Below are 25,360 nucleotides of genomic sequence, written 5' to 3'. Positions count from 1 at the left end.
GGCTTCTTCTTCTGTTCAGCTGTGTGGAAGGAACTAGCACTTTAAACCCTAAAGGGTAATACAATCTCCATAATCCAATCACAGTGGTTCCATAGAATTGGATAATGATGATTGTGATACCCTTAAGCGAAGAATGATTGACTGCAAACCTTCACAGGGAAAAACTATCTTGTTTGTACCAAACCCTATTGGAGGCTAAATAATCTGCTGTTCCAGCCAATGGCCTTAAAAGAAGGTCTCAAAGAAAAGGAATGGAGGTGCAACCTCAGTCATACATGAGTAAGCCATGCCCCAACACAAAATCAACATATTTGTAAGCCAAGCATATCGATTGTGATATTGTGATAGTAAGGAATCACACAGCTCTCTGAGGATCTCATACATATATTGATGGGTGGACAAGTTGGGTATAATTCAGTCCAACTACCCAACCACATTGTTTTATTTATGTCACCTCTATAAATTTTGGAAATAAACACTTCTAATATTCTTTGAAGATCTTGAATCAGTCGTACTGGCTGATAAATTAGATAGCTTTAAGAAGGGGTTGGATGGTGTTTAGCAAGTGAGGGAATACAGGGTTATGGGAGATAGCTCATAGTACAAGTTGATCCAGGGACTGGTCCCATTGCATCTTGGAGTCAAGAAGGAAATTTTACCCCTCTGAGATAAATTGGAGAGGCGTCAAATGGTTTTTCTGGAACAACTAGTAATTATGCAGGTTAAATAAAAGGTTGAACTTGATTGACGTGTGTCTTTCTTCAACCTAACTTACTATATTACTATGTAATCACTGAGATGCAAAAGAGGCAAAGTAAAACAATGCAATGAAATATGTTTAACTATGTCAAAGCAATGGTAACTAATGCATATTTTTATTAAACTTTGCGTTGTCTAGATGCAAGTGTGGATCCTTTCACTACATATGAATACAGAGTATATACTTGGAACTCTGTTGGTCATGGCCTTAGCAATGTGAGCAAAGTAACCACCAAGCAGGATAAGCCCCAAGGAGTACAGGCGCCAAGATGGACCAAAGTGGACAGCCGTGAAGACATGATTTTCTTGACATGGAAAGAACCATATATGTCAAATGGTATATGCATGCTTTCAATAGATTTATCTCTCTCTCTCTCTCTCTCTCTCTCTCTCTCTCTCTCTCTCTCTCTCTCTCTCTCTCTCTCTCTCTCTCTCTCTCTCTCTCTCTCTCTCCCTATCATCTATCTATCTATCTATCCATCCATCTATCTATCTATCTATTATCTATCTATCTATCTATCTATCTATCATCTATCTATCAATCTATCTATCTTTCTGTCTGTCTGTCAGATATATTATATGTAGTGATGGGTGAATTTGTCCCGTTTTGCTTCGATGAAAAATAGAGGAAAATTGTCAAAACGCATTGAAGTCTGTGGGCGTCAAAATTATTTTTACGTGCGTCAATTTAGATGCCCGCGACAATTTTTATACGCACACCTATTTTGACCAAATGCATTAAAGTCAATGGGCGTCCGAATAATTTTGATGCACAACAATGTTTATGTGTGTGACTATTCTGGCGTGCGCCCACATTTTTTCGATGCAGCAAATTTTCGCCTCGAATTCAACCCTGGTGAATTTAATCGCCCATCACTAATTATATGTATCAGAATATAATACTTAATAACAGTTGATAAACATCTGCAGGCATTATTTTTTACATACTCTTTCGTGATGGGACTGAGCGTTATAAAGGGACAGAACAAAGTTTTCAAGATAGAAGAGGAATTTCTCCATTAAAAGAATATACCTATCAGTTGAAAGCATGCACGCTGGCTGGATGTTCACTCAGCATTAAGGTAACTCGATCTGTTTCTGTCAATAAAGACTCTTGATACTGAATATTTTTATAGAATCTATTGTGTTTGGGTATTTTAGTGAGGATGGCAAAGGGATGGCTCTAACTAAATATTATTTCATGTGTGAAATTTAGTTTATTGATTTCATAACAAAATTATGTTGGCATAATCTAAGCCTGGAATATAGCTGAATGCACCATTGGCTGCTCACTCATTTTGTTTTTTAAAGGTTTTTGCAGCTCTTCAACAGGGAGTCCCACAGAATGTTCCCCCACCAACAATCACACCTGTGAACTCTACAGCTTTACACCTGAGCTGGACCACTCCTCAAAAACCTAATGGTATCATAAGGGAATATCAGGTTATTCTGGTGGCTACAGGAACGATATATTCATGTTCAGCAGAAAGGAAGAACTACACTGTATCAGGTATGGAAATTCATCTGGTCATAATAATAATGAAATCATCAGACCTCAATGGTAAAACTGATAATGGACATGGATATTATTGTTTTTACTGATGTCTGTCACTTTTGAACATTAGAACTACAGTGCGAAAATAAAGAGGGATACAAGTTGTTATTCAGTAGCCTTTTGCTATATAAAGAAGTTAGGGAACAGAAGTGGAACTTCTAATTAGGGCAGTTGACAGTTTATATATAGATGATGGGATACTGAGACAGAGCAATAAAGAGGTAAAATTAAAGATTGAGGGGGACTGGTAATGAAGAATGGGCAAAGGCAAACCCTTTTTTAATGGTAGAGTTGACCACCAGTTGGGCAAGTTTGGGTTGAAGTTTGGCCAACCAATGGGGGTTAGGGTTGGACTTAGGTCAGACTGGGGAGTACACTCCTTTTCTACTCCCAAAAATTCACTGTCTTGGAACCAGAGGTGCACAGAGAAGTAGTCTAGAGACAAGAAAGCATGGATACCAGTTGGGTGCGGATCCTATAATGGCAACATTTTGTGGGTAACAGTTGGATGAGGGTTAAGATTTTGCAGGTTAGGGTTGGGTGCATAAAGGTTAGGGGGGCTTACTCTTTACTTTACCACATGTAATAGAGGAAACAATAAAGTAGAAGTATAGGCAAAAATGGGGAAGCACAGAGGGGCAAAGGCGGATTAAAGAAGAGAAAGAAAAGACAGTCAGATAGCAGTAAGTAAAGTAAGAATGATAGATTTGGAAGGACAAATAAGGAAGGGGCAGAGCATAACAGGAGGAAATATAGAGGGGCAGGAAGAGCTTTGGTAGGAAGCTAAAGGGTCACATATACAATAATACCAATGTGTTGTAAATGCACTTAATTTGAAAGCAAATCTAAGTTTCAACAAACATCAAGTACATATGTTGATGATGTTAAAGTAATTTTAAAAGTAATTTGCTACTGAAAGGAGTGTCTGTTTGTCCTTTGTTTTTTCTTTGCACTGCTGGTTCTGACTGTATGAACTATTCAATCCTTGTACTGCTGTTATAATAATCAGCTTCCTTCCAGCCAAGACTCCAGTTTCCAAAATGCTTCACAAGTTCTGTGATTAGCAGACTTGCAAAAAAAAATAAATAAATGCACTGCTCTTTAATTGGAATGGACCTGATGACTGCAAGATTGCTACAATGGTGCATTTAGTCAGAACCAGTGATGCAGAGAATAGCAAAAAAAAGAGATACTTCTTCAATAGCAGTTACATTTACAGATAACTTGCTTGGTTTTGACCCAGACAGCCCAGTTTTGGGAGGGCAGTTCAAGTCAAAACTGCCTGCCCAGTTTTCAAATTAGGAAAACTGGGCAGGACTCTATTAGAATGATGTGGCGGTTGTCCAATCGATGATCACCACTTCATAACCCTGCCCCTTATGTCACCATCACCTCCCCCACCAATGTCATCTACGCTGCCCACGTGACTAGTGATGGGCGAATTTATTCGCCAGGAGCGAATTCGCGGCGAATTTGCGCGATTCGTGGCAGGCGAATAAATTCGCGAAACGCCCGCGAAAATTCGCCGAAAAAATTCGTCGAAAACGGGCGCCGGCGTCGGAAAAATGGGCGCCGGCGTCAAAAACGAGACGCCGGCGCCGTTTCGCGAATTTTTCGCCGTTTCGCGAAATTCGCGAATTTTTCGGCGAAGCGAAACGGTGCAAATTCGCCCATCACTACACGTGACATCACCACCTGCCCAATCTCAATACAACCGGAAGGTGGGAATCCTAACAGGAGACAATGGAAGTGCTTTCAACGTTTGAGTTATTTTACTTTTCAAGTTTTTTTTTAAAAAAATTCAAATTTGTAAATATGAATGGAACCATGTGAATTTCATTGTCAAAAATGTTTATTTTGTAAATACGCTAGCGATCAAGACAAAGAACTAGTGTGATTTCAATGGCAATTTTGTTCTTCAAAAAAAGAATGCTAATTAGAAAACGAATAATTCTGCACCTAAATGTTTATAGATTTTATGAACAAATTGATGACTGTTCAACCATAACCAGAGAATGCCAGCAATGGCTCCTTGGGCTATTCTGCTTTCTGTCCTCACTGTTCTAGTTGGATCAAAGCTACGGAAACCCGAGTCCATAAATGCTTTGTGGGAATTGTGGTAAATGCGGTCATCACGCGAAATCCATAAATTGCTTATAATCCTCTGAAGATGTTAAAAAAAGCATTGAAGTCATTGAAGACAGGAAGTCCTCGCTTAATTATTTAGAGGTGTTATCAATGCTTTAAGTAAAGCGAGGCATTTTCTGCTATCTCACCGAGCCGAATACTTCTGGGAGGCAGAGGCAGCAGCCATCATCTTCTCATATTCTCTAATGCAAACGGCATATGGCAGCTTGTCAATAAAAGGCCTCTCATATCATTTATTACTGAATACTTCCATTCCCCTGTACAAAACAATTTGGATGACAGTTATGGCTTTGTTTCACTTTGTATTACTACTTCTTTACAAATGAGGTGGGCAAGGGGGAAAAAAAGAGAGTAGAGAGAGAGAGAGACGGAGAAAATGACAAGAATACAGTTCTTGGAGCTTGGCCATGAGCTGACGAGTCGGTGGCTCTATTTGCAGGATGAATGAAGGGATTCTGGTCAAGATGACGTGCAGTGTGTCTTTTACTTATGTGGGAACCCCGGCAAGAATACAGCATATAAGTATAGTGACTAGTCCCCTGTAACACATCATAATGCATCTTAGCTTGCAACACAGTCTATGGTAGGGTTTATTGCTGTCTGATGCCAGATAGTGATAAGCAAAAGGATTTACTTTACTGTCTACTTCCATTCTCAACGTACTTCTCCTTTATTTGCCATATTATACTTATTATACTTCCACACTCTGGTATCTTCTCATCTCCACAGCTGTCAACTTCCCCTATTTCTTTGAGAGTGGCCCCTCCAGTCTCCCGTCCCCCTACTGCATTCTCACAATTTTTAAAGGTTCTCCTTAAATGTGTGCACATGTGTAGAGGCTTCAGGAGAGCATTTGCACATTTAATGTGGGTAACTGCCTCTTCTGCCACACTGTATGAAACTCAATGTATTACCAACCGGTAGGGTGGGAGAAGTCCTCCAGTAAAGACACACCCTGAAGAGAGTTGTAGTCAAACACTTCTTTCTTTATTGGTCATGGCCTTAATCAGAACAGCATACCATTCACAGGGCTCGGCTCTCTTCCTATGACTCTTACTGTGGCTGCACATTGTCAGGGGGGACTTGCTTCCACAGGCATCTCTCTTGGGTCCTGGCCGACTCCACACAGCTAAGCCTCTTCAATTATGCCCTGACTAGCAGGTTTCACGCTGGGCACACCATGCCCACTACCTCCTCGTAGGGGCCACAGCTACCAATGCTATTCACCTAACCCCCTTACATTATGTAGAGCTCACTCTGCTCCTTTTGCTTCCCATGACACATCTCCAAAATGCTTGATCGCAACTTTGCCATTTATAACCTCCTTTCCTCCACCCATTGGGAACTTCCCTAACAATTGTGATCCTCTAGTGGCACACCTGAAAATATCTGTATTAGCCATTGTTTGTGAAGATTCTCATTCATCCAGGTCATAGTATATCTGTATAAATAAGTTAAATAAACTGGACTTGCTGTATTTTTCTTGAAGACGTTTCACCAGTCATCCAACTGGCTTTCTCAATTCAGAATGATTTCATAAATCTTCCCCATTTTGGAGTTATCCTGAGTTTTGCTATCATATACAGCAGGGAAACACATCAAGGTTCATTTACAAACAGAGTTGCAGTGTGCAAAATACAATTTAGGACAAAATTCCCCATGTTTTTTTACCCACATTGCAATTACTCCATTATTGTGGCAAAATGACCAAGTGTGGATTTGCGAATCAAAATATGTGTGCTCAAATTTGCTGTAGTGGGGATTGTCTGCTTGTGATTCTTAAGGTTCAATTCTGCTTCAACTTTTGATATACTGTACCATGGGAGCTGCCACCTTTATGGTGGCAGTAGTTCCAGTATTCCCCCTGTGTCAGTTGATTCCACTACAGACAGAATGGCGCTTGGTGCATAAGTTAAGATAAGATAAGTTATCTTTACATAATTTGGATTTTCATACCTTGTCTACTAGAAAATCATGTAAGCATTGAATAAACCCAATAGGTTTTTCCTCCATTAAGGATTAATTATATCTTAGTTTGGATCAAGTACAAAGTCCTGTTTCATTAATACAGATAAAAAAGGGAATACTGTTTAAAAATCTGGATTATTGGGATAAAACGGAGTCTATGGGAAAGAACCTTCCCATAAATCTGAGCTTTCTGGATAACAGGTTTCAGATAACAGATCCCATACTTTTATCGTGTTACTAAAATCCAAACATCTTTGTACTTTTTCTTTTTACCCCCATCTTCATACCGTCGGGTGAGAAGAGAGGGTTTTGTTTTAACGTGGTCTTATTCTAGCTCCTTTATATGCTCTTGTGATGGTGTCTTTGTGAACATACTTCCACCTGTGAGCAAATACAACAATAACAGATTAAATAACTCGAAAGAGTTAAGGAACAAGAATAAAAAATACTTGTGTATTTATTTGATAAACCACAGACGGCTGTAAATATGCGGGAAGACTTTTGCTGCCTCTGCCCTCTTGTTAACCCTCTCTATGGGCCTCTTGGCATTTGGCACACTCACAAATGCCATCAGTTGTGACAAATGCAATTATAGGAGATTTTCCTGAGTGACAGGACGGTGCATTGCTATGGACAATAGACTGTACCCCACAAGTATTAACACAAACCGCTGCTGTTATTTAATCAGCTCAGTTTTAGTAAAAGTTTTTTTTATGCAATTGCCATGAAAGGCAATCTTGAACTAGGAAAATCACATTCATTTATTTTGGTTTAACCTAAATAAAAATAAAGGTTTTACAGTATACTGCAGGTACTAAGTGCATTTTTACATGAATTCTTTGAGAATGTAACTCTAATAATTTTAGTTTATAGTGCTTTCTGCCTGCTGAAATCCCTTTAGGGGAATTGAGGTAATTGGTTGCCACGGCATTCCATCCTATCCTTAAGTCTTCAAATCTTGGCTTTCCTCCATAATGTTGTGAACGTTTCTCCAGCCTTTGTGTCTTTTCCTCTTAGGCATTTCAATGTCTGTGTGGTGAAAAAAAAAGTGTCTAGGATTGTTCCTCATCATAAGTTCCTAAAGAAAAGGTTAAAAATAAAAAATAAAAATGTTGAGAATTAAAAAAAAATGTTCTTTGATATTTTGAAAGTTGGACCTAAAGGGCGAACTTTTTCTACTGTTCAGGAAGTCCAGGGTTCTATCACCTACTGTATGTTTTGGAGGCTGGTTTCACTAATTGCCCCAGGGACCTTCTGACCAGTTCCTTTCCATTGGTTATTTAATGGGAGGGAGCACGTGGCTCTTTGTCTCTTCCTGGACCTTACTTTAGCAGCAGGTCAATATACCTGAGGGGAGGGTAGGCATCAGAGCTGAAGTCCAAGTCCTAAGGTAGACAACAGCTTTTGAAATGTAGTGAAGCTGCGGTCGGGCACCCTGTGATACTAAATCCTATCCTTGCTACTGTACCGCCATCATTATGTACAGTATATATGTCTATCGCCAGACAGAGTTTACTCAAAGATGCCTTGAAGAGTCAGGGTGGTCTCCCTTACAAAAGGGCACTGACTGGAAGAATGAAAACATAATTTTCCCTTTTAAAGATCCCTGGTAAGGCCTCAAAGCTTGCTTCTTAGCAAGAATTATATGTTGTAATTCCCCATAACTATAGATGAGCTTATTAGTGTCTTTTGGGTGCAAAACATACAGTAATAGGCTCAACATTGCAAAAATACTTGTACTATGAAATTCTAGCTCACACATTAGACTCATTAGACATTAGGGATGCACCGAATCCACTATTTTGGATTCGGCCGAACCACCAAATCCTTCGCAAAATATGCATATGCAAATTAGGGATAAGAAGGGGAAAACATGTTTTAGTTCCTTGTTTTGTGACAAAAAGTCACGCAATTACCCTCCCCATCCCTAATTTACATATGCAAATTAGGATGCAGATTAGGTTTGGCCGGGCAGAAGGATTCAGCCGAATCCGAATCCTGCTGAAAAAGGCTGAATCCTGGCCGAATCCCGAACCGAATCTCGGATTCGGTGCATCCCTATTAGACATTGCTCATTATTCTTCCTAACAACTGTTAATTAATGTTTTAGGTGATGTAAGCTCTTCACATTTAGCATGGTCTCCAATATGCTGTATTTGCCCATCTTGGTATGTTTGAACATGGAGCAGAATATATACGAAATCTCTGTAATCATTTTTTCAGGACAATAAGAGAGTATGGTGAATCTTGTGCTGAACTGGACCACCAGGACACAAAGAAAACTTCCAGTGGGTCCAATTGTCAGTGGGACTCCCTGCTACTAACAATTTGGCCTATTTTTGTAAGGGAAGAAAGGGGACAAATAGATGGAAGGATATATTATAAATGTAAAGACAGACTATGAGAATAAAGAAGTTGAGGAAGGGAATGAGGAAATATGACCAAAGGTCCAAGGCTTTGTAATGGGTCCCTGGTATCCCAGTCCGACACCTGCTCTGTGTGTGCGCACCTATAACTGTTCAATATACCATGTTGCTACAGCTGGGTGCCTCAAATGTGTGCCTCACCAGTTGGATTGTATAGCACCACTGTTGCTTAGATTCACTGCAATGTAAACCAGTTGTCATTCGCTATAGAGAGGGGATCCAGTCTTGGCATATTTTAATTTGTCTTTCAGTGCCTCTGATATTGATGTACTTAATGACCCCAGACAAAAACAATTAAAATTGTAAACTTTGACTTAGGATTTTCTTTGTCACCCTTATTATGTTTTCAGAGCCTTAAACAACTTTGCAGCTACTGTTAAATGAGGACAAGTTTTACTCCAAGATGCTTCAAAGGAGAAGAAAAGCTACTGAAGCAGTTTATTGCCAATAGATTAGCCACAATAGTGCAAGCTATAACACTATATTTATTCTGCAGAATGCTTTACCATACCTGAGTAAACAGCTCTTGAAGTTTTCTCTGTTTTGTTCAGATTACAGCAGGTAGGGGAGGAGGGAGGGGGAGAGGAGCAAACTGAGCATGCTCAATCCCTAGCCCTGGAGGTTTAAGATGAAAACAGGAAGTCTGATACAGAAGTCCATGTGTACAAAATAGAAGGAAATAAATGTTGTGTTTCTTTTGGCAGAGGACTTTAGAGCAGCATTACTTTGAGGGTTTACTTGTGTATTTATATAGACCTTTCTGATAAAGCTTACTTAATTTTAGCCTTTCCTTCTCCTTTAAGATTTCATCATAGGTTGTCTCTCATGGATAAGATCTATCACTACAGTACCCAGCTTTTTGACTGCTTCCTTCAACGAATCAACAATCTGGTATTGTGCTATTTATTATTTGAGTTGAAGTAATGTCTGAACCAACTGGTATTCTTGTAATTTTGTTTGAGTGAGATATCCATAAAATCTAACTTTTAAATAATGTTTTTAGGGTCAAATAACTCTTGAGAGCTATTCAGTGAGCTTAATGGTATCAGTGAATCCTGCAATAGGCATCTCCCATTCCTTCTGCTCCTGTGTGTGCGTTAAAGCTGTCACTCTCTATTTCTTGTGGAGCACGTTGTCTTTGTAGAGGTCCCTGTAGCCTGAAGTGCTGGGACATAAATCCAGACTTGTCCACTACCTCCATTGTGGGTGTCTTTCTGCACTAATTGATTTATATGATATTAGAGCGCTAGTGCATAGGATTTGATTTAGAGCGCAGGGCTGGCAGAAATGGGACGGTCACTAATTGGTGCTTGTATTTGTCCTAGAGGAAAATGCTGTGCTCTGCAAGTGAGTTCAAAGCTCTGTTTAAATGGCTATCACTCTCCTAGAAGGTCATTTAAATATGGCAACCTTGATTTTAAGCACCCTCTATTCTTTATAGCAAAATAAATCCCCACTATTGATATGGGATTCTCCAGACCTGATTTGACAGCTAAACGTTGCTTCTGTAATTTTCCTCTGGGCATTCGATTTTACTACATTTTCATAACTTTTTTTTATAGTTTAAAGTGTCCACATTATATATATTTTACAAGTATCTAAACATCGTCATCACCATTTATCGCATTTTTGTTGAACCTACAAGTTACAAAGCACCTAATATATCAATCAGAGAATAACTTAACCAATAGGGTTTGCCAAATGAAATGTTTTACTAGGGTGCTACTGACCATACTCATGTTGGAAAACACTACATTATCGTAAATAATATCGATTACCCTGGTGGTCCAGTGGCCTTCCCTGGTGGTCTAGTAGTTAGCGGGGATGCACGTCGTGGCTCTGGAATGGGCACCCGCCACATGCATCCTACCTCCTTCAGTGCCGGTTCTCTTATGGCGAGCGCCGGCGCGCTTCTGGGTTTATGCGCCGGCTTGATGACGTCATTGCGCATTGGCACGAAATTCAAATGTATAAAAGGGGAATTCAGTTTTCTAAGCACTGCCCGTTGTTAGGTTCTATTAGTTAAGTTCCTGGGTGTTTATTCTTTGTGAATCCTATTTGATCTTCTGTGTTTGGCCTTGCCTGCCTTCTTGATTTCTCTGATATCTTCAATCCTGACCATAGCCTGCCTGTTTAACTCCGAACTTTCCAATCTGACCTTTGCCTGTCCACTGACTATTCTACACTCTCCAATCCTGATTCCGGCCTGTCTGACTATTCTACTCTGCTTGTGTTGGCCCGGCCTGCTTGTTCCACGCTGTGTTGTCTGGCCTGCCCTCCTGAGGTGTTCTTCAATCCCAGTATCCTGGTGAGACGATCATCCAGAACCGTTAGCTTTGCTCCTCTCTCAGCGGCATCCAATTAGCCGAAGACTCCTCCCGAGGTGAAAGGTGGCGGTTATAGGAGGAAGTGAGAGCCGAGAACAGGGAGCTTAGCTTGAGTTCTGGATTTAGGGTGCAGATTCGTAACAATTATTGAAATTAGTGTAAATTATAAAGCAGTCTTAAGGCTACTTATACCTTACATTGAGAACTCAGGTACCAGATACCATAATGGTATTATTCAATATTTTGTAGTTAATGGCATTCCATATGTCTAGCCATTGTTCCATTCCAATCCAGGCAGTGTGATATCTTGAAGGAAAAGGTTAATCACTTTGGGATGCCAAAGGTTAGGCACCACCCGGCTGATTGGCCCGGGGTACAACTGTAGAATCACTACAAAGCCATCTTCTTATTCATGGATCTTCTTTATAGCCCAGTTCACATGTGCATGTGCAATATAGTGAAAAGCCAAACTTGGAATCAGATTTTTTAACTCAACTGCCCATGTGCACAAAGCCTGTGGCTTCAGCAAAGATTGAAGAAGCTGAAGAGGATTTCAAAGTGGTGCTCTTACAGTAGTATCCCAAGCCAGTGCAGTTTTAACCAAACAGGAGCACCATCCCAGGGTCTCGGGGGGGGGTCCTTCTCTTTAGGACTGGATTACAGAGGGAACAGAAGGTGCTTTCAGATGATGGACCAAAGTAGGGCCAAACAATGTATATAGGAAAAGATTAAGTGATAGTTGTTTTTGTTGTGATAATTTTTATTGTCTTGACTTGTGATAGGCGAATCTGCGCTGTCTAAAAATTTGTGAATTTATGTCAAAATTCGGGAAAAATTTGAGTAATGAATTGAAGTCATTGGGCGCCAAAACAATTTTGATGCGCGTCAATTTTTATACGCACGCCTACAGTATTTGGTCCAAATGCATTAAAGTCAATGGCTGTCCAGATAATTTTGACATGCGACAATTTTTATGCATGCGACTATTTAGATGTGCGTTCATTTTTTTTGACGTGGCGGATTTTTGGCGCAATTCCGCAAATTAATTTGCTTGCGGCAAAATGCTTTGTGACTCATTGGAAGCTTTATTCATTTCTGGTAAAAACAAATATACCAGAACGCATCTGCAAGAACTTAATGGTTTTACTTTTTATCTATATATTTATCTACAAGCCTTGCTTCTTAATCAGCAGATAACCAAGAAGACTAAACCACAGAGATAAGTCTGGCTTTGCCTTCCAGTCAACACAAAATACAAAATAACTACACCATGGAGATACACATAACATTGCCTTCCAACCAGTAAAACCACAACACAACTAAACCACAGATATACCAGACCTCCAAGTTAGCAAATCTAGCGTTGCCTCTTGGTCAACAACAATACAATAAGACACTACCACAGGGATATAGTTATGTTTTAGGTTTTGCTAAAATAGTGAACTGACCAGTCAAGCAGTCAATATTAGGGATGGGCGAATTTTTTCACCTTGTTTCCCCGTGGAAATGACGCCCATAGACTTGTATGGCGACGTGCATCAAAAAAAAAAGACAGGCGTCAAAAAAAAATTTCCGCGCATCAAACATTTTTGGACGCCCATAGACTTTAATGGACGTCAGTGACATTTCGCCGGCGTCTAATTTTTGGCGAAATGAAACGGGTCAAATTCGCCCATCCCTTGTCAATATTATACAGCGGAATTAATTAAAATCTACAGCTACTACTAAAAGTGAAACTAGAAAAAATGATGGTTAAGTAGAGAGACCACAGGACATTAGAGCAGATATAAAAGAGTGCCACATATTTGGTAGTTTTATCTCATAAATTGTTGCTTAATTATCCTGGATAAGTACTTGTGTCTTCTCAGCTCTTGTTAAACAGCCCTCATACCTTCAAATATTTGTCTCATAGAAATTCAGGGAAATACATAATAATTTTCTTCTTACTTTGTTTCCCATACTTTCTATGCTCCCAATGGCTTGCAATTTTGCATATTTTTTCAGTATCTTAATCCACAGATACATTATACCCACCTTCAGCCATTTTGTAATTAAAGAATTCCGCAGGGATCAAGTCTCAATATGCAAATGACCAAGGTTTGGCATTATTGAGGGAATTGTCAGAAACAGAATTAAACAGGCATATCATTAGCTAGATTGTACAGACCCTTACATGTCCCTATAGTCAGTACTAAGAAATACCATTGTCTAATCAACATACTTAGGACAATATAGAAGGAAAACACTGTGTACAGTGACCCCTTAAAATACAACTCCCACCCCTAAAAAGTTGGAAATTTAAATTCAACAGGCTAAATGAGTCATTGGATAGATCCAAATGGATTCAATTTGTGAAGATCTAACCGGTCTAAGCCAGAAAGGCATCAATATTGCAAACTCTATTCTGCTTTTAAATTCTGCCAACAGGCACATACTATATATACAAGGGAAAGTTGTGCTCACCACTAATTTTTAAACCATTAAGTGGGGGTGCAATGAGTAGCGATGGGCGAATTTATTCGCTAGGCGTGAATTTTCTGCGAATTCCTGTCAGCGAATTTGCGCCGGCATTAAAAAAAAAAGGATGCTGGCGTCAAAAATGGACGCCACCAAAAAAAACAAGACGCCGGTGCCGTTTTGCGAATTCTTCGCCGTTTTGTGAATTTCACAGGAAAGTCGTTAATTTTTCGGCAAGCAAAACGCCACAAATTAGCCCATCACTAGCAATGAGGCTGTGACCACAAAATTCATACAGACAAATACAAGAGTCCTCTGCACTCAACCCATTATCAATATATTTAAGACATTGAGACATTTTGTGCTACTGCTACTAAAAAATGCCTTACCCTTTAAGCAAAGGGGATTGTTTGTCCATATATTGCAATATATTTAAGCTGGCCAACTACGTCAAAGTCATCCCATATCTGGCCAGTCCTAGATTCAAATTGCATCTGATTCATTAAGAATTCTATTGCTTCATTATACATTTTACACAGGGACTTACCTGCAACTTACTTGCTGCTTTCAAGGTTAAAACTCCTTTTATTGGCCATGAATTAATGAATCAGATGAAAATTAAGTGTAGGACTGGCCAGATATGGGATGACTTTGACGTAGTTGGCCAGCTTAAATATATTGCAATATATGGACAAACAATCCCTGTGTTGTTTAAAGGGTAAGGCATTTTTGGTTGCTTAAGGCACAACATTTTCAATGTCCTAAATATATTGATAATGGGTTGAGGGCAGAGGACTCTTGTATTTGCACATACTATATATCCCCATTTAACTGCACTGAGTTGATCAATTCGCGTACAGTTGTCTGCCCTTCCATTCACCATCAATTGGTTTGCCATAGTTTCTAACCAAGAATAGACAGACTTTAGGTGCAAGATACTTCATAAAATGACAGCGAAAATGGCAGCATTGTTTTTGCAACTGCACATTTTTAAGACAGTTTCAGGTCAACATACTAACTCATCAAACACTTTCATTACTTATGCAAATTGCACTTATTTATGCAAATTACACTTGAATTTCTTGTTGCACTAAGTGAAGTTCAAGCTTCGTGAAATGCATGTATCAAGGCAACATTAAAGGTAACATTTACATTATTAATTAGAATTTATTACCATTGTTGCACTATAAAAAAACTCATGACATTTTCATGACATAGGGCCACATTTACTAAAGTGTGAATTTTCTCTTCACCTACCTTCACCACAGTCCACCTCACTTCGCCTGGTATATTTTCACAGATAAGTGTGGTGAACTTTCTTCTGCCGTAAATTCTCGGTGAAAATTCACCAGTATATTTATAGTAGTGGGAAAAAATTCGCTAGAGAATTTTCGCCAGCGGATTTTCACCACGAAGAAAGGTATCATGGAAAGGGCAATGTAGACTGTGATTTAAAGGTAGCTGCTCTATCTTTACAATGGGAGTTCGCCAGCCTGAACCTGGCAAAGTACGCTGTGGTGAAAAGGTGCACTTTGATAAATTACTGGAATTTCGCTTGCGAATTTCTCGCTGGAGAAACAGATTGTCCTCTTTGTCCTCTTGCTGGGAGTTGTCGTTTTGGTGAACTTTTGCCAAAAAAATACAATTTGCCCTTTAGTAAATGTGCCTTAAAGAGAGAACACTCATTCAGATCAGTCAGGAGAGCAGTGCAATGTTGACTTGCTTAGGAAACGAGAGATTCCGGCCAGAACCTCAGGCGGGGGGGGAGAGTTAACAAAAATCCATATTTGTTTCTCTGCTATAACACAATAACCAATATCTGGATATATTTCACTGTTATTTCAGTTATATTTGGAGCACCTGAGCTGCCAATATCACAGCTACTATGTACATACTATTAATCATTCCCATTATACAACCTGTATTTTGATATTTATTTTTTCCTGTTTCATTAAGGTCTCAAGCCATTCACAAGTTACAGCTTAATCCTCACAGCCTGCACCTCCAACGGGTGCAACAGCAGCGAGCCGTCTTCCAGTCAGACATTGCAAGATGCACCCGAGGGTAAGGGACAGGGAATAATTCTTCTTGAGTACATACTAGTTCTAATTGTAAATTCCTAACATTATAGCTGATTGTGTATTTTGCCCTAAGCTTGTGGGGCAACATTGTTATGGAAACCACTTTCTTCTGTTTTGCCCTAAGGGTGGTGATTACACGACTTTTACAATCCGCATGGAAAGGGCTTTTCAGAAAGGTTTACAAACCATAACAATGATGAAATAGGACTTTAAGTTTAATCACAAATGAAACTATCAAGCAGGATAATCATTCGCTAGCCATGTGATGTAGAACAGTTTCTCATCACTTTTGTTTTTACGGTTCTAATACAGATGCTTCTAAATGTACAAATTTTCAATTTTTTTTCCTTTAACCCTTTTTAGTGCTGTAAATCTTTGATCTTACATCAAAGTGAAGCAGAGAAATCTAGTCTCTATAACATCAGCAAACTGGTGGAGTCTACATTTACTAGTACTTAAAGGCATGACAAGAACTGGAATATTATCATTCCAAAACTTTTATTTTATATTTATATATATTTCTAATTGCATTAAGCAGTTTTTAATTAGAAAGTCCATTTGGATATTTTCAATGAAATTGTATATTTTCCTATTATTTGTTTTATTATCTTTTTCTCACTTGGCTTATTAATTCCATTAGAGGTTAAGACCAAATAATGGAATAAACAGTAGATTTCAAACAGGTGCTGTGACGATGGGGGTTATTTAATAAACTCCAATCTGGCTTTTTAGGTCAAAACTCGATTTTTTTTTTTAGATTTATTATAGCCGGATGCAGCAAAAAGCCTGAGCTCGAAAATTTCAAATCTCAGACCTGCCGAGGTTGTGTATAAGTCAATGGCAGAGGTCCCTATCCTATTTTGAAATTTCTGTGCTGGATTTAGCCCAAAAATCCTACCATTTCGGACATTTTTGGGCAAAAACTCTGGGGCAAATTCACTAAGCGCTGAAGCGCCTAACGCTAGCGTGAATTCGCTAGCGTTGGGCATTTTCGTTACTTCGCAAATTTACTAACGGACGCTGGTGTAACTTCGCTAGTGTAGCTTCGCACCCTTACGCCTTGCGAATTTGAGCAACGGACGTAACTACGCAAATTCACTAACGCGCGCATTGTTCTGAACGCTACCTTTTACGCCAGACTTCCTTCACCACCTCAGACCAGGCAAAGCGCAATAGAGTAGATAGGGATTGCTTCAAAAAAAGTTAAAAAAATTTCGAAGTCCCAAAAAACGCTGGCGTTTTTTCTTTATTTTGGGTGATAAAAAGATCGAACATTTTTTGGGGCTCCCCTCCTTTCCCCCTACATTTCCTAACTCATGGCAACTTAACTATACAGTGGGCACATGTGTAGGGCAAAATAAAAAATGTATTTGATGCTTTGCTTGGCGAATCAACGCTAGCGCAACTTCGCAACCTTACGCTACCCCTGAGCGCAACTTCGGATTTTAGTGAATTTGCAGAGCGCTGGCGAAAATACGCCTGGTGAAGTGCGGTGAAGAGGACGCAACTACGATTCTTAGTGAATGTCCCACTCTGACTTTTCGGGAGGAAGTCTGGAAAAATTGAGCAATTCAGGAAAAAACTCAAGCGCTGTTACCCAAACCAGTTACATCGAGCTTTTTTTATTAATAAATAAGGTAAAAGAATTTTAGGGGCAGATTTACATTGGGTCGAATATCGAGGGTTAATTAACCCTCGATATTCGCCTGCCGAAGGTAAATCCTTCGACTCCGATTTACCTTTGAATCGAACAATTCGAAGGATTTTAATCCATCGATCGAACGATTTTTCTTCGACCAAAAAAAGCCAATGGGGACCTTCCCCATAGGCTAACATTGCACCTCGGTAGGTTTTAGGTGGCGAAGTAGGGGGTTGAAGTTTTTTTTAAAGAGACAGTACCTCGATTATCGAATGGTCGAATAGTCGAATGATTTTTAGTTCGAATCGTTCGATTCGAAGTCGTAGACGAAGGTCGAAGTAGCCAATTCGATGGTCGAAATAGCCAAAAAAAACATTCGAAATTCAAAGTTTTTTTTATTCTATTCCTTTACTCGAGCTAAGTAAATGTGCCCCTTAGAGTTTGGTATTGTTTTTTTATTTAAAAAATTAGATAAATTTGGATTTTAGTAAACAACCCTCAAAATGTTCTTTCAAAGGTATACAGAATTCACTGGTCATTCAGGGAACCTGTACAGATCTTTAAAGTGAATGGTGTGGCGTTCAGACTATTGGCAATCACCATGTCTTGTTATGAACCCACCCACAAAACATCACCTGGCCCAACCCCTGATGTCATCCGCTTTACCCTGACATCATCGGCCCCCCTCCTGCCCAGACTCCCGAATGCCAGAAGGTGGCAACCCTACTAATAAATAGATATTGGTTTCAATTCCCAGCTGGTGATCTAAATACAGTTGTTGAAAAAATTAGATACTTCATTTGAAGTACCCGCTACTGGTATGGAGCTCTCCACTTATACAATTATAACTTTCCACGCGTTTCCCCTACTACTTTCAAACATGATTCTGCATTCATTTATATATTATGCCAATATTTGTTCTCTTTTATTACATAAGACCAACAGTTTTCTATGGGCATAGACTGATAAACACAACAACTCATTTAAGAAAATAAATTGGAAGAGTGTAGGAATACTAATTGCATTTTTATGCAGGAGTGTGGTCAAATCCCTACCACGTCACGATCAATGAATCAGTGCTGGAACTATATTGGAGTGAACCGGAGACCCCCAATGGGATCATTTCTCAGTACAGACTTATACGGAATGGAGAAGTCATTTCCCTTAGAAGTGGAGAATATTTGAATTTCACAGATGTTGGCCTGCAGCCCAACAGCAGGTAATGTTTAACGCTGATCTATATTAAGCTTTCAAGCAGTGATTAACAATGATATTTTATCTGGGAATGTTACAAACAAGACTTTTACTTCCTCTTTTAAAAAGGGAAAAATCATTATTACTTAATCATTAAAAGGCATTGACAGAGAAATCTTGCAAGAGCTTTGTCATTGCACATACTGAAAAGACTGGCACTGACTGAAACTTACAGTTTAAAACCAAATTTAAAAAATGTAAAATGTCTACCCTCTACTCTATAAAAATGGCTCGAACAATTGGTTATCTTTCATTTAATTGACAGTAAACTGACCAACATTAAATTCTAGTGAGTCTAACTGATTCAACTGATCCAATACTGTCTTTGTTTTTTATATACAAAAACTGGCGATAATTGTGTCTATATTTTAACTGTTAATTATGTCTAGGCTTAAGTTATCTCAAGTTTGCACGCATGAATTTTATACCTAAGAAAATATCAATGCTAAAAACAAGCATGTGAAAAATGTTTTTCCAATCAATATAAAATATAGGACATGTCACTTCTAATAAATAGCAAAGCAAAGCTAAAACAATGATCATGTTATATCTATTGTACAATTAAACCATGGCTGACTCTTAAAATGACAGAAGGAAGTATATAAATGTGTAAGGGTCCTTCCTTTTGCTTCCCTAATGTGACTTATGGTCCTTGTAAAGTTGATTTAATACCTGACTCTCTAAACTTTTATCTTCTACTGCAGGGTTTGAGACTACAGGGCCATTTTTTAAAAGTTTGTAGAACATTTGTTTCTCGGAATCTTAATTTTTAGAGCAAACAAACAAATTTTCCATATAGTTACTTAAAGGGCATGTAAAGGCAAAAAAATAAACTCCCAAAAACTCCCATCTCCAGTATACATTAATTAAAAAATGTATACCATTTTTATAAGAAACCTGACTGTGTGCAGTGAAATTCTCCCTTCATTTACTTGCTCTGACTGCTGTGGAAAGGAATTGTTGGACGGTCCCTAACTGCTTTGCAGGGAAACAATCATACTTATGAACAGCAGGGGGAGCCCCCGCCTTACTTCCCAGCCATGCAGAACTCAAGCAGTTTTGTTTGTTTCCCTGTAGAGCAGTCGGTGACTGTGTAGTGATTTGTATTGGATTTTATTTTTGCCTTTACATCGCCTTTACTGTTTCCAACTCCAGCTGCAGAAACAAAGATCAGGAGCCAGATTTAAACAGATAAACTGGGATTCTATTTGGAGGATTATTTTGCTGCAGCCACTGGTTCTGCAGTTGGAAAAAGTTTCTATTAAACAATACAAAAACTATAAAATCCACATTAGATTACAGGACAACACAGGACCCAGTGCAGTCTGTATATTCTGATTATTAGTCAGTCTTTCTGTATCGGCTTCTGGCAGATATTATTTGACTTGTGCTGTTTTGATAATTTATGACGACCCCTAAGCAGCCCAGACCACACTGAGCATGTGCACCATCTTGGTCTTGAAAGATGTTTAACAAAGTTACAAGATGGTGACCCCCTGTGGCCAACTTTGAAAGCATAAATCATTTGTTTTCTTAGGCTTGTGGTGCAGTAAATTCATGTTTATGTTTAGTATACAAAATACAGCATGTCTAGCCTTATTTTATTTTAGGCTTTACTTCCCCTTTAATCCATGATTTGTTTGTAATTTATCAAGTGTAAAAACCATAATATCTACTAATACAAAAGTACGGCATGTAAAAGCTGTCACGATCACGTAGAAGTCAATGGAAGTTCGTTTTCTTTTCTTGTAAGATCAGCCTTTTGTTCATAGATTTAGAGGTTTTCAGAGATCAAAAACGTTCATTGTCATATAAATTTTTTGTTTGGTCACTAAAAATTCTCGGTTTACAAGTGTTTTTTATAGGGATGCACCGAATCCAGGATTCGGTTCGGGATTCGGACAGAATTCAGCCTTTTTCAGCACGATTCCGATTCAGCCAAATCCTTCTGCCCAGCCGAACCGAATCTGACTGTGCATATGCAAATTAAAGTAAGGAAGTAAAAAATTTTTTCCCACCCCTAATTAGCATATGCAAATTAGGGGTCGGATTCGGTTTGGTATTCGGCCGAATCTTTCGCAAAGGATTCGGGGGTTCGGCCAAATCCAAAATAGTGGATTCGATGCATCCCTAGTTTTTTAACAGCTATTTCCGTTCGTACTTTTTTTTTTCGGATCTTTTCATAACTTTCATGGCATTCATGATTTGAGAGAAATAGAGTTCAATTGTTATTTCAAAAAGCTCTAATATCACTAAAATTTGACCTTTAGCAAATGGTCCTCTCCAGGTAATGGGATGCATTTATAACATTTTAGGATTTGGGGCTAGCAGGTAAATATTAGGCCTAATTGAATTCAGTGAAAAAAAAAATCTTATGGTCTATCATGGGAAAAGTCATGGACGAGAGGAGGAAAAAACTTTTCTCCTAATTCAGTTTTTTCTCATAGAACTTTTCACATAATAAACCATAAATATCATCATCAAATAATTTTTTTCTGAATTAAATTGCATCTAAAATTGAACTTGTGAACATTTGATAAATCTTTTTCTCACTGAATTGAATCTGTCTCATTATTGAATATTGCTCAGTTGTAGTTGAATGTTTGGTTAATTAAGCAATATATCAAAATAGAGGAATATCAAGGTATAATTTAACTCAAATTGCTATGGGGTGTTCATTTCCTTGTGTTTCTCTGAGGTGCTAAAAATCCTAGTCCTGTTCGATTCACTCAAGGGCTTCACTCTATCTATTAGTGTAGGGCACACTATTGCCAAAGACAACCATGCAGAAATTTGAATATATTCAAATTTCTTTTTTTTATTTCTTTTTTTTTTTTTAAATAAAAATATATTATCCCTTAACATGTATCAACGGTTTTGACCTTCTTAAAGCCATGGCTTTTAGATACAAGTACTAGTAAGCCTTAGATACTAGTATCACAGATGTCTGCAAGTAAAGAGTGAACCAATGAATTTGTGTTTGCTAACATTTTATAACATTTTAAATGTCCTGAAAATGATAAAAAATTAATTTTGGACCATTTATAAATACATTGATGCAGCGCTCTTGACGTTCATAATACAGGCATATACTAGTAAGGGACCTGTTATCCAGAATACTCGAGACCTGGGGCTTTCCATATAATGGATCTTTCTTTTATATGGATCGCCCACCATATCTTAAATCTATTAAAAATAATTTAGACATTAATTTAAACCAAAAGAATTGTTTTGTCTCCAGTAAAGGTTAATTATATCTTAGTTGGGATCAAGTGCAAGGTACTGTTTTATTATTACAGAGAAAAGGCAGATTATTTTTAAAAACCTGAATTATTCTCTTAAAATAGAGTCTATGGGAGATGGACGCATAATTTAAAGCTTTATAGGTAATGGATTTCAGGATAACAGATCTACTACCTGTAGTGATTTTGTTTTTGTTTCTGTTAGGAAAGTGCAAACAAACTGAGCATTACAGTAAAACCCCCATGTTACGTTTTTCAGAGGATCAGAAAAAAATGGTGTAAAATCCAGGGAAATGTAAAATCAGGGATTTGTATTATGAATAATATATTTGGTGGGACCACAAAAAAACTATGTAAAATCAGGGAATACTTAAAATCAGGGGATGTTAAATTGAGGTTCCACTGTAAATTTAAATTATGTCAATGATGTTTATGGCCCTTTAAACAGGGATACGTGCTTACAGAGAAATAAATACCTACAATACTTTTTCTTACACTTCAAGTTTTGACTTTATTGTTCTGCATTTTTGTTTCCCAAGGTATTTGTACCAGTTGGAAGCAAGCACTGAAGCTGGAAGTACTAAGAGTGGAGTTTACGTTGTTCAAACCCCAAGTGAAACACCAAAAAAAATTCCTGTCCCTTATAAGATTTCAGTACTCGGTGCTTTTTCTATTTACGTAGCCTGGGATGCTCCAGGTAAAATATGCCTTCTATGTTACATTATGGCTGGATAAGAACATATTTATGTACATCCAGACAGTTGACTTTTACCAACCAATTTAGCAATGAGCTAAATGACTGGATGCTGTATACTAGTAGCAGGGATAGTGGAAAATAAATGTGGAAGGTTACTTACTGAAACCCCAGATGCAAGAGGACTATGGATTAACTTGTACATCTGATTAACCATGAAACTTTGGTTGCAGGAGTGGGGAAACCTAAGTTCTTACCTCTGCCTGCCCCTCCTGTGCCAAATGCAGGTCTTTGTGTTTTGTTGTTGGGTGAAGAGATCTGTGGCAGTTCTTCTACCTGCAGGGCAGGGTGCATATTGTAAAGAGTATGGCAGACTGCACCCATTGTTTTGTTCTTTGCACCCTGCCCTTCACATAATAAATAACCCATGAAGTTTTTGAGTTTGTCTGGGTTTCTTTAATTTTACAGGGTTTCTTTTTTTTTATCACTTTGTCAATAGAAAAGGTCCCTTTTGTTTGATATGAAAAAGTTTGGAAACCCCTCTTAATTCTTTGGAGGTTTGTTTATCATTGGCTGAACTTTCAAAGTAGCAACTTCCTTTTAATATATAACATGCCTTATGGAAACAGTAGTATTTCAGCAGTGACATAAAGTTTATTGAATTAACAGAAAATATGCAATATGTATCATAACAAAATTAGAGAGGTGCATAAATATGGGCATTCCAACAGAGATATTACATCAATACTTAGTTGAGCCTCCTTTTGTAAATGTAACAGCCTCCAGATGCCTCCTATAGCCTTTGATGAGTGTCTGGATTCTGGATGGCGGTATTTTTGACCATTCGTCCATACAAAATCTGTCCAGTTCAGTTAAATTTGATGGCTGCCGAGCATGGACAGCCTGCTTCAAATCATCCTATAGATTTTCCATGATATTCAAGTCGGGGGACTGTGACGGCCATTCCAGAATTCTCCCTCTGCGTAAATGCGTTTGTAGATTTCAAAGTGTGTTTCGGGTGATTGTCTTGTTGGAATATCCAACCCCTGCGCAACTTCCAACTTTGTGACTGATGCTTGAACATTATCCTGAAGAATTCCGCCATGCAAAGCACTTTTTGTTATGACTAAATAACTAAATTTTTGTCCCATCAGTCCAAAGCAATTTGTTCCACAATGACTGTGGCTTCTCTAAATGAGTTTTTGCATTCAACAAGCGACTCTGTTTATGGCGTGAGTGCACAAAGGGTTTCATTCTCATCACCCTGCCATACACATGTTCTTTGTGGAAATTGTGCAGAATTGTGGAACAAAGTACAGATACACCATCTGCAGCAAGATGTTCTTGTAGGTCTTTGGAGGTGATCTTTGGGTTGTCTGTAACAATTCTCACAATCCTCCGCATATGTCTCTCCTGTATTTTTAATGGCCTGACAGACCTGGGTTTTACAGCAACTGTGCCTGTGGCCTTCCATTTCCTGATTACATTTCTTACAGTTGAACTGACAGTTTAAACCTCTGAGATAGCTTTTTGTAGCCTTCCCCTAAACCATGATACTACACAAAATTTGTTTTCAGATATTTTGAGAGTTGCTTTGAGGATCCCAAGCTGTCACTCTTCAGAGAAGAATCAAAGAGAAGCACAACTTGCAATTGGCCACCTTAAATACCTTTTCTCATGATTGGACACATCTGCCTATGCAATTCAAGTCTTAACAAGCTAATCCAACTAATTTGGTGTTGCCAGTTATCAGTACTGAGCAGTTACATGCATTCAAATTAGGAAAATTACAAGGGTACCCAAGTTCCTCGAAAATTAAAGCCATACCACTGTTATATTTTTTGTTGAAAGTGGAGTAAATTATTACGCAGGCTAAGAGGGGTTCCCAAACTTTTTCATATGACTGTATGTGCCTGTGGCGGGGGGGCTCACTGATGTCTTAGGAGGCATTTCCAAACACAGGGTGGACATAGGAGAAGGTAGTAATAAAGTTACTATATGTGGTTGGGAGAAAGACAAACACTTTATTATTTCGCAATAAAATAATCAGGTTCTTTATTTTTAGAATTCTTATATTGGGCAAATTTTCAAAGTCCTTTTTGTTGTGTTTTTTTTTTTGATGTTGCTTTTTATAGCCGTTTAATGCTTCTCCATTGGCATGCAGTGCAATGCTATGTGAAACCAAAGCAAGATAACCACAGCTTGCCCTGGATATTATTTCAATAAGAGTGCCTTTAATTATTCAGTTCTGCAGCGCCCTGACAAATTGTACTTCAGTTAGTGAGAAGAAAACATTTATTAAAGGATGCCTTTTCCTATTCAGATTTGCCATGTGCGCGACCACTCCGAGAAGTTGGAAAATATCAACTATTTATTTATAAGGATAATAGTGAATTTCTGATTATATTGTAAGTTCATAAATGTTAAATAACCCTATCAGCATCTAGTTGTTGTAAATTATGAAAAGGTGCTGTGCTCGGAATATTAACCGACTAAAACCTTGTTCTTTTGTGAACACGAAAATGCATTTTGGCAGGCTGTCATTATACTCATGGTAACTTGGAAACAAAATAACAAAACTGCCATTTGCACTTAGGATAAATTGGTTCACTTGTTCTTCCCTGTACCATTTCATACGTCTCACAGTAAAAATGTATGAACACGGGGTTTTACAAAGGGCTGGATACCTGGTCAATAATACATTTATTCTTGGAAAACCTAGCTCTCTTTACACAGGTCCATGGAATATGAAAGTGAAAAACAATTCAATTTTATTCATTATTATTTCTGCAAAAATATATCCATGTACC

At 38.4% G+C, this 25,360-nt stretch overlaps 1 protein-coding gene across 1 annotated transcript in view; it reads left to right on the top strand.

Moving 5' to 3' along the window:
• ush2a.L (Usher syndrome 2A (autosomal recessive, mild) L homeolog) overlaps positions 1–25,360 on the top strand; it is a 442,265-nt gene that overhangs the window by 330,120 nt on the left and 86,785 nt on the right. Inside the window, exons 53-58 of the mRNA XM_041562401.1 lie at positions 899–1,096; positions 1,690–1,841; positions 2,071–2,269; positions 15,597–15,704; positions 18,396–18,579; positions 22,396–22,571. Of these exons, the coding sequence (XP_041418335.1) occupies positions 899–1,096; positions 1,690–1,841; positions 2,071–2,269; positions 15,597–15,704; positions 18,396–18,579; positions 22,396–22,571 (1,017 nt within the window). The remainder of the gene's footprint in view (positions 1–898; positions 1,097–1,689; positions 1,842–2,070; positions 2,270–15,596; positions 15,705–18,395; positions 18,580–22,395; positions 22,572–25,360) is intronic.

This window comes from Xenopus laevis, chromosome 5L (genome assembly GCF_017654675.1).
Source record: "Xenopus laevis strain J_2021 chromosome 5L, Xenopus_laevis_v10.1, whole genome shotgun sequence".
NCBI lineage: Eukaryota > Metazoa > Chordata > Amphibia > Anura > Pipidae > Xenopus > Xenopus laevis.
Note: the sequence above shows the minus strand (reverse complement) of the source record. Positions and strands in the feature narration are given on the sequence as shown.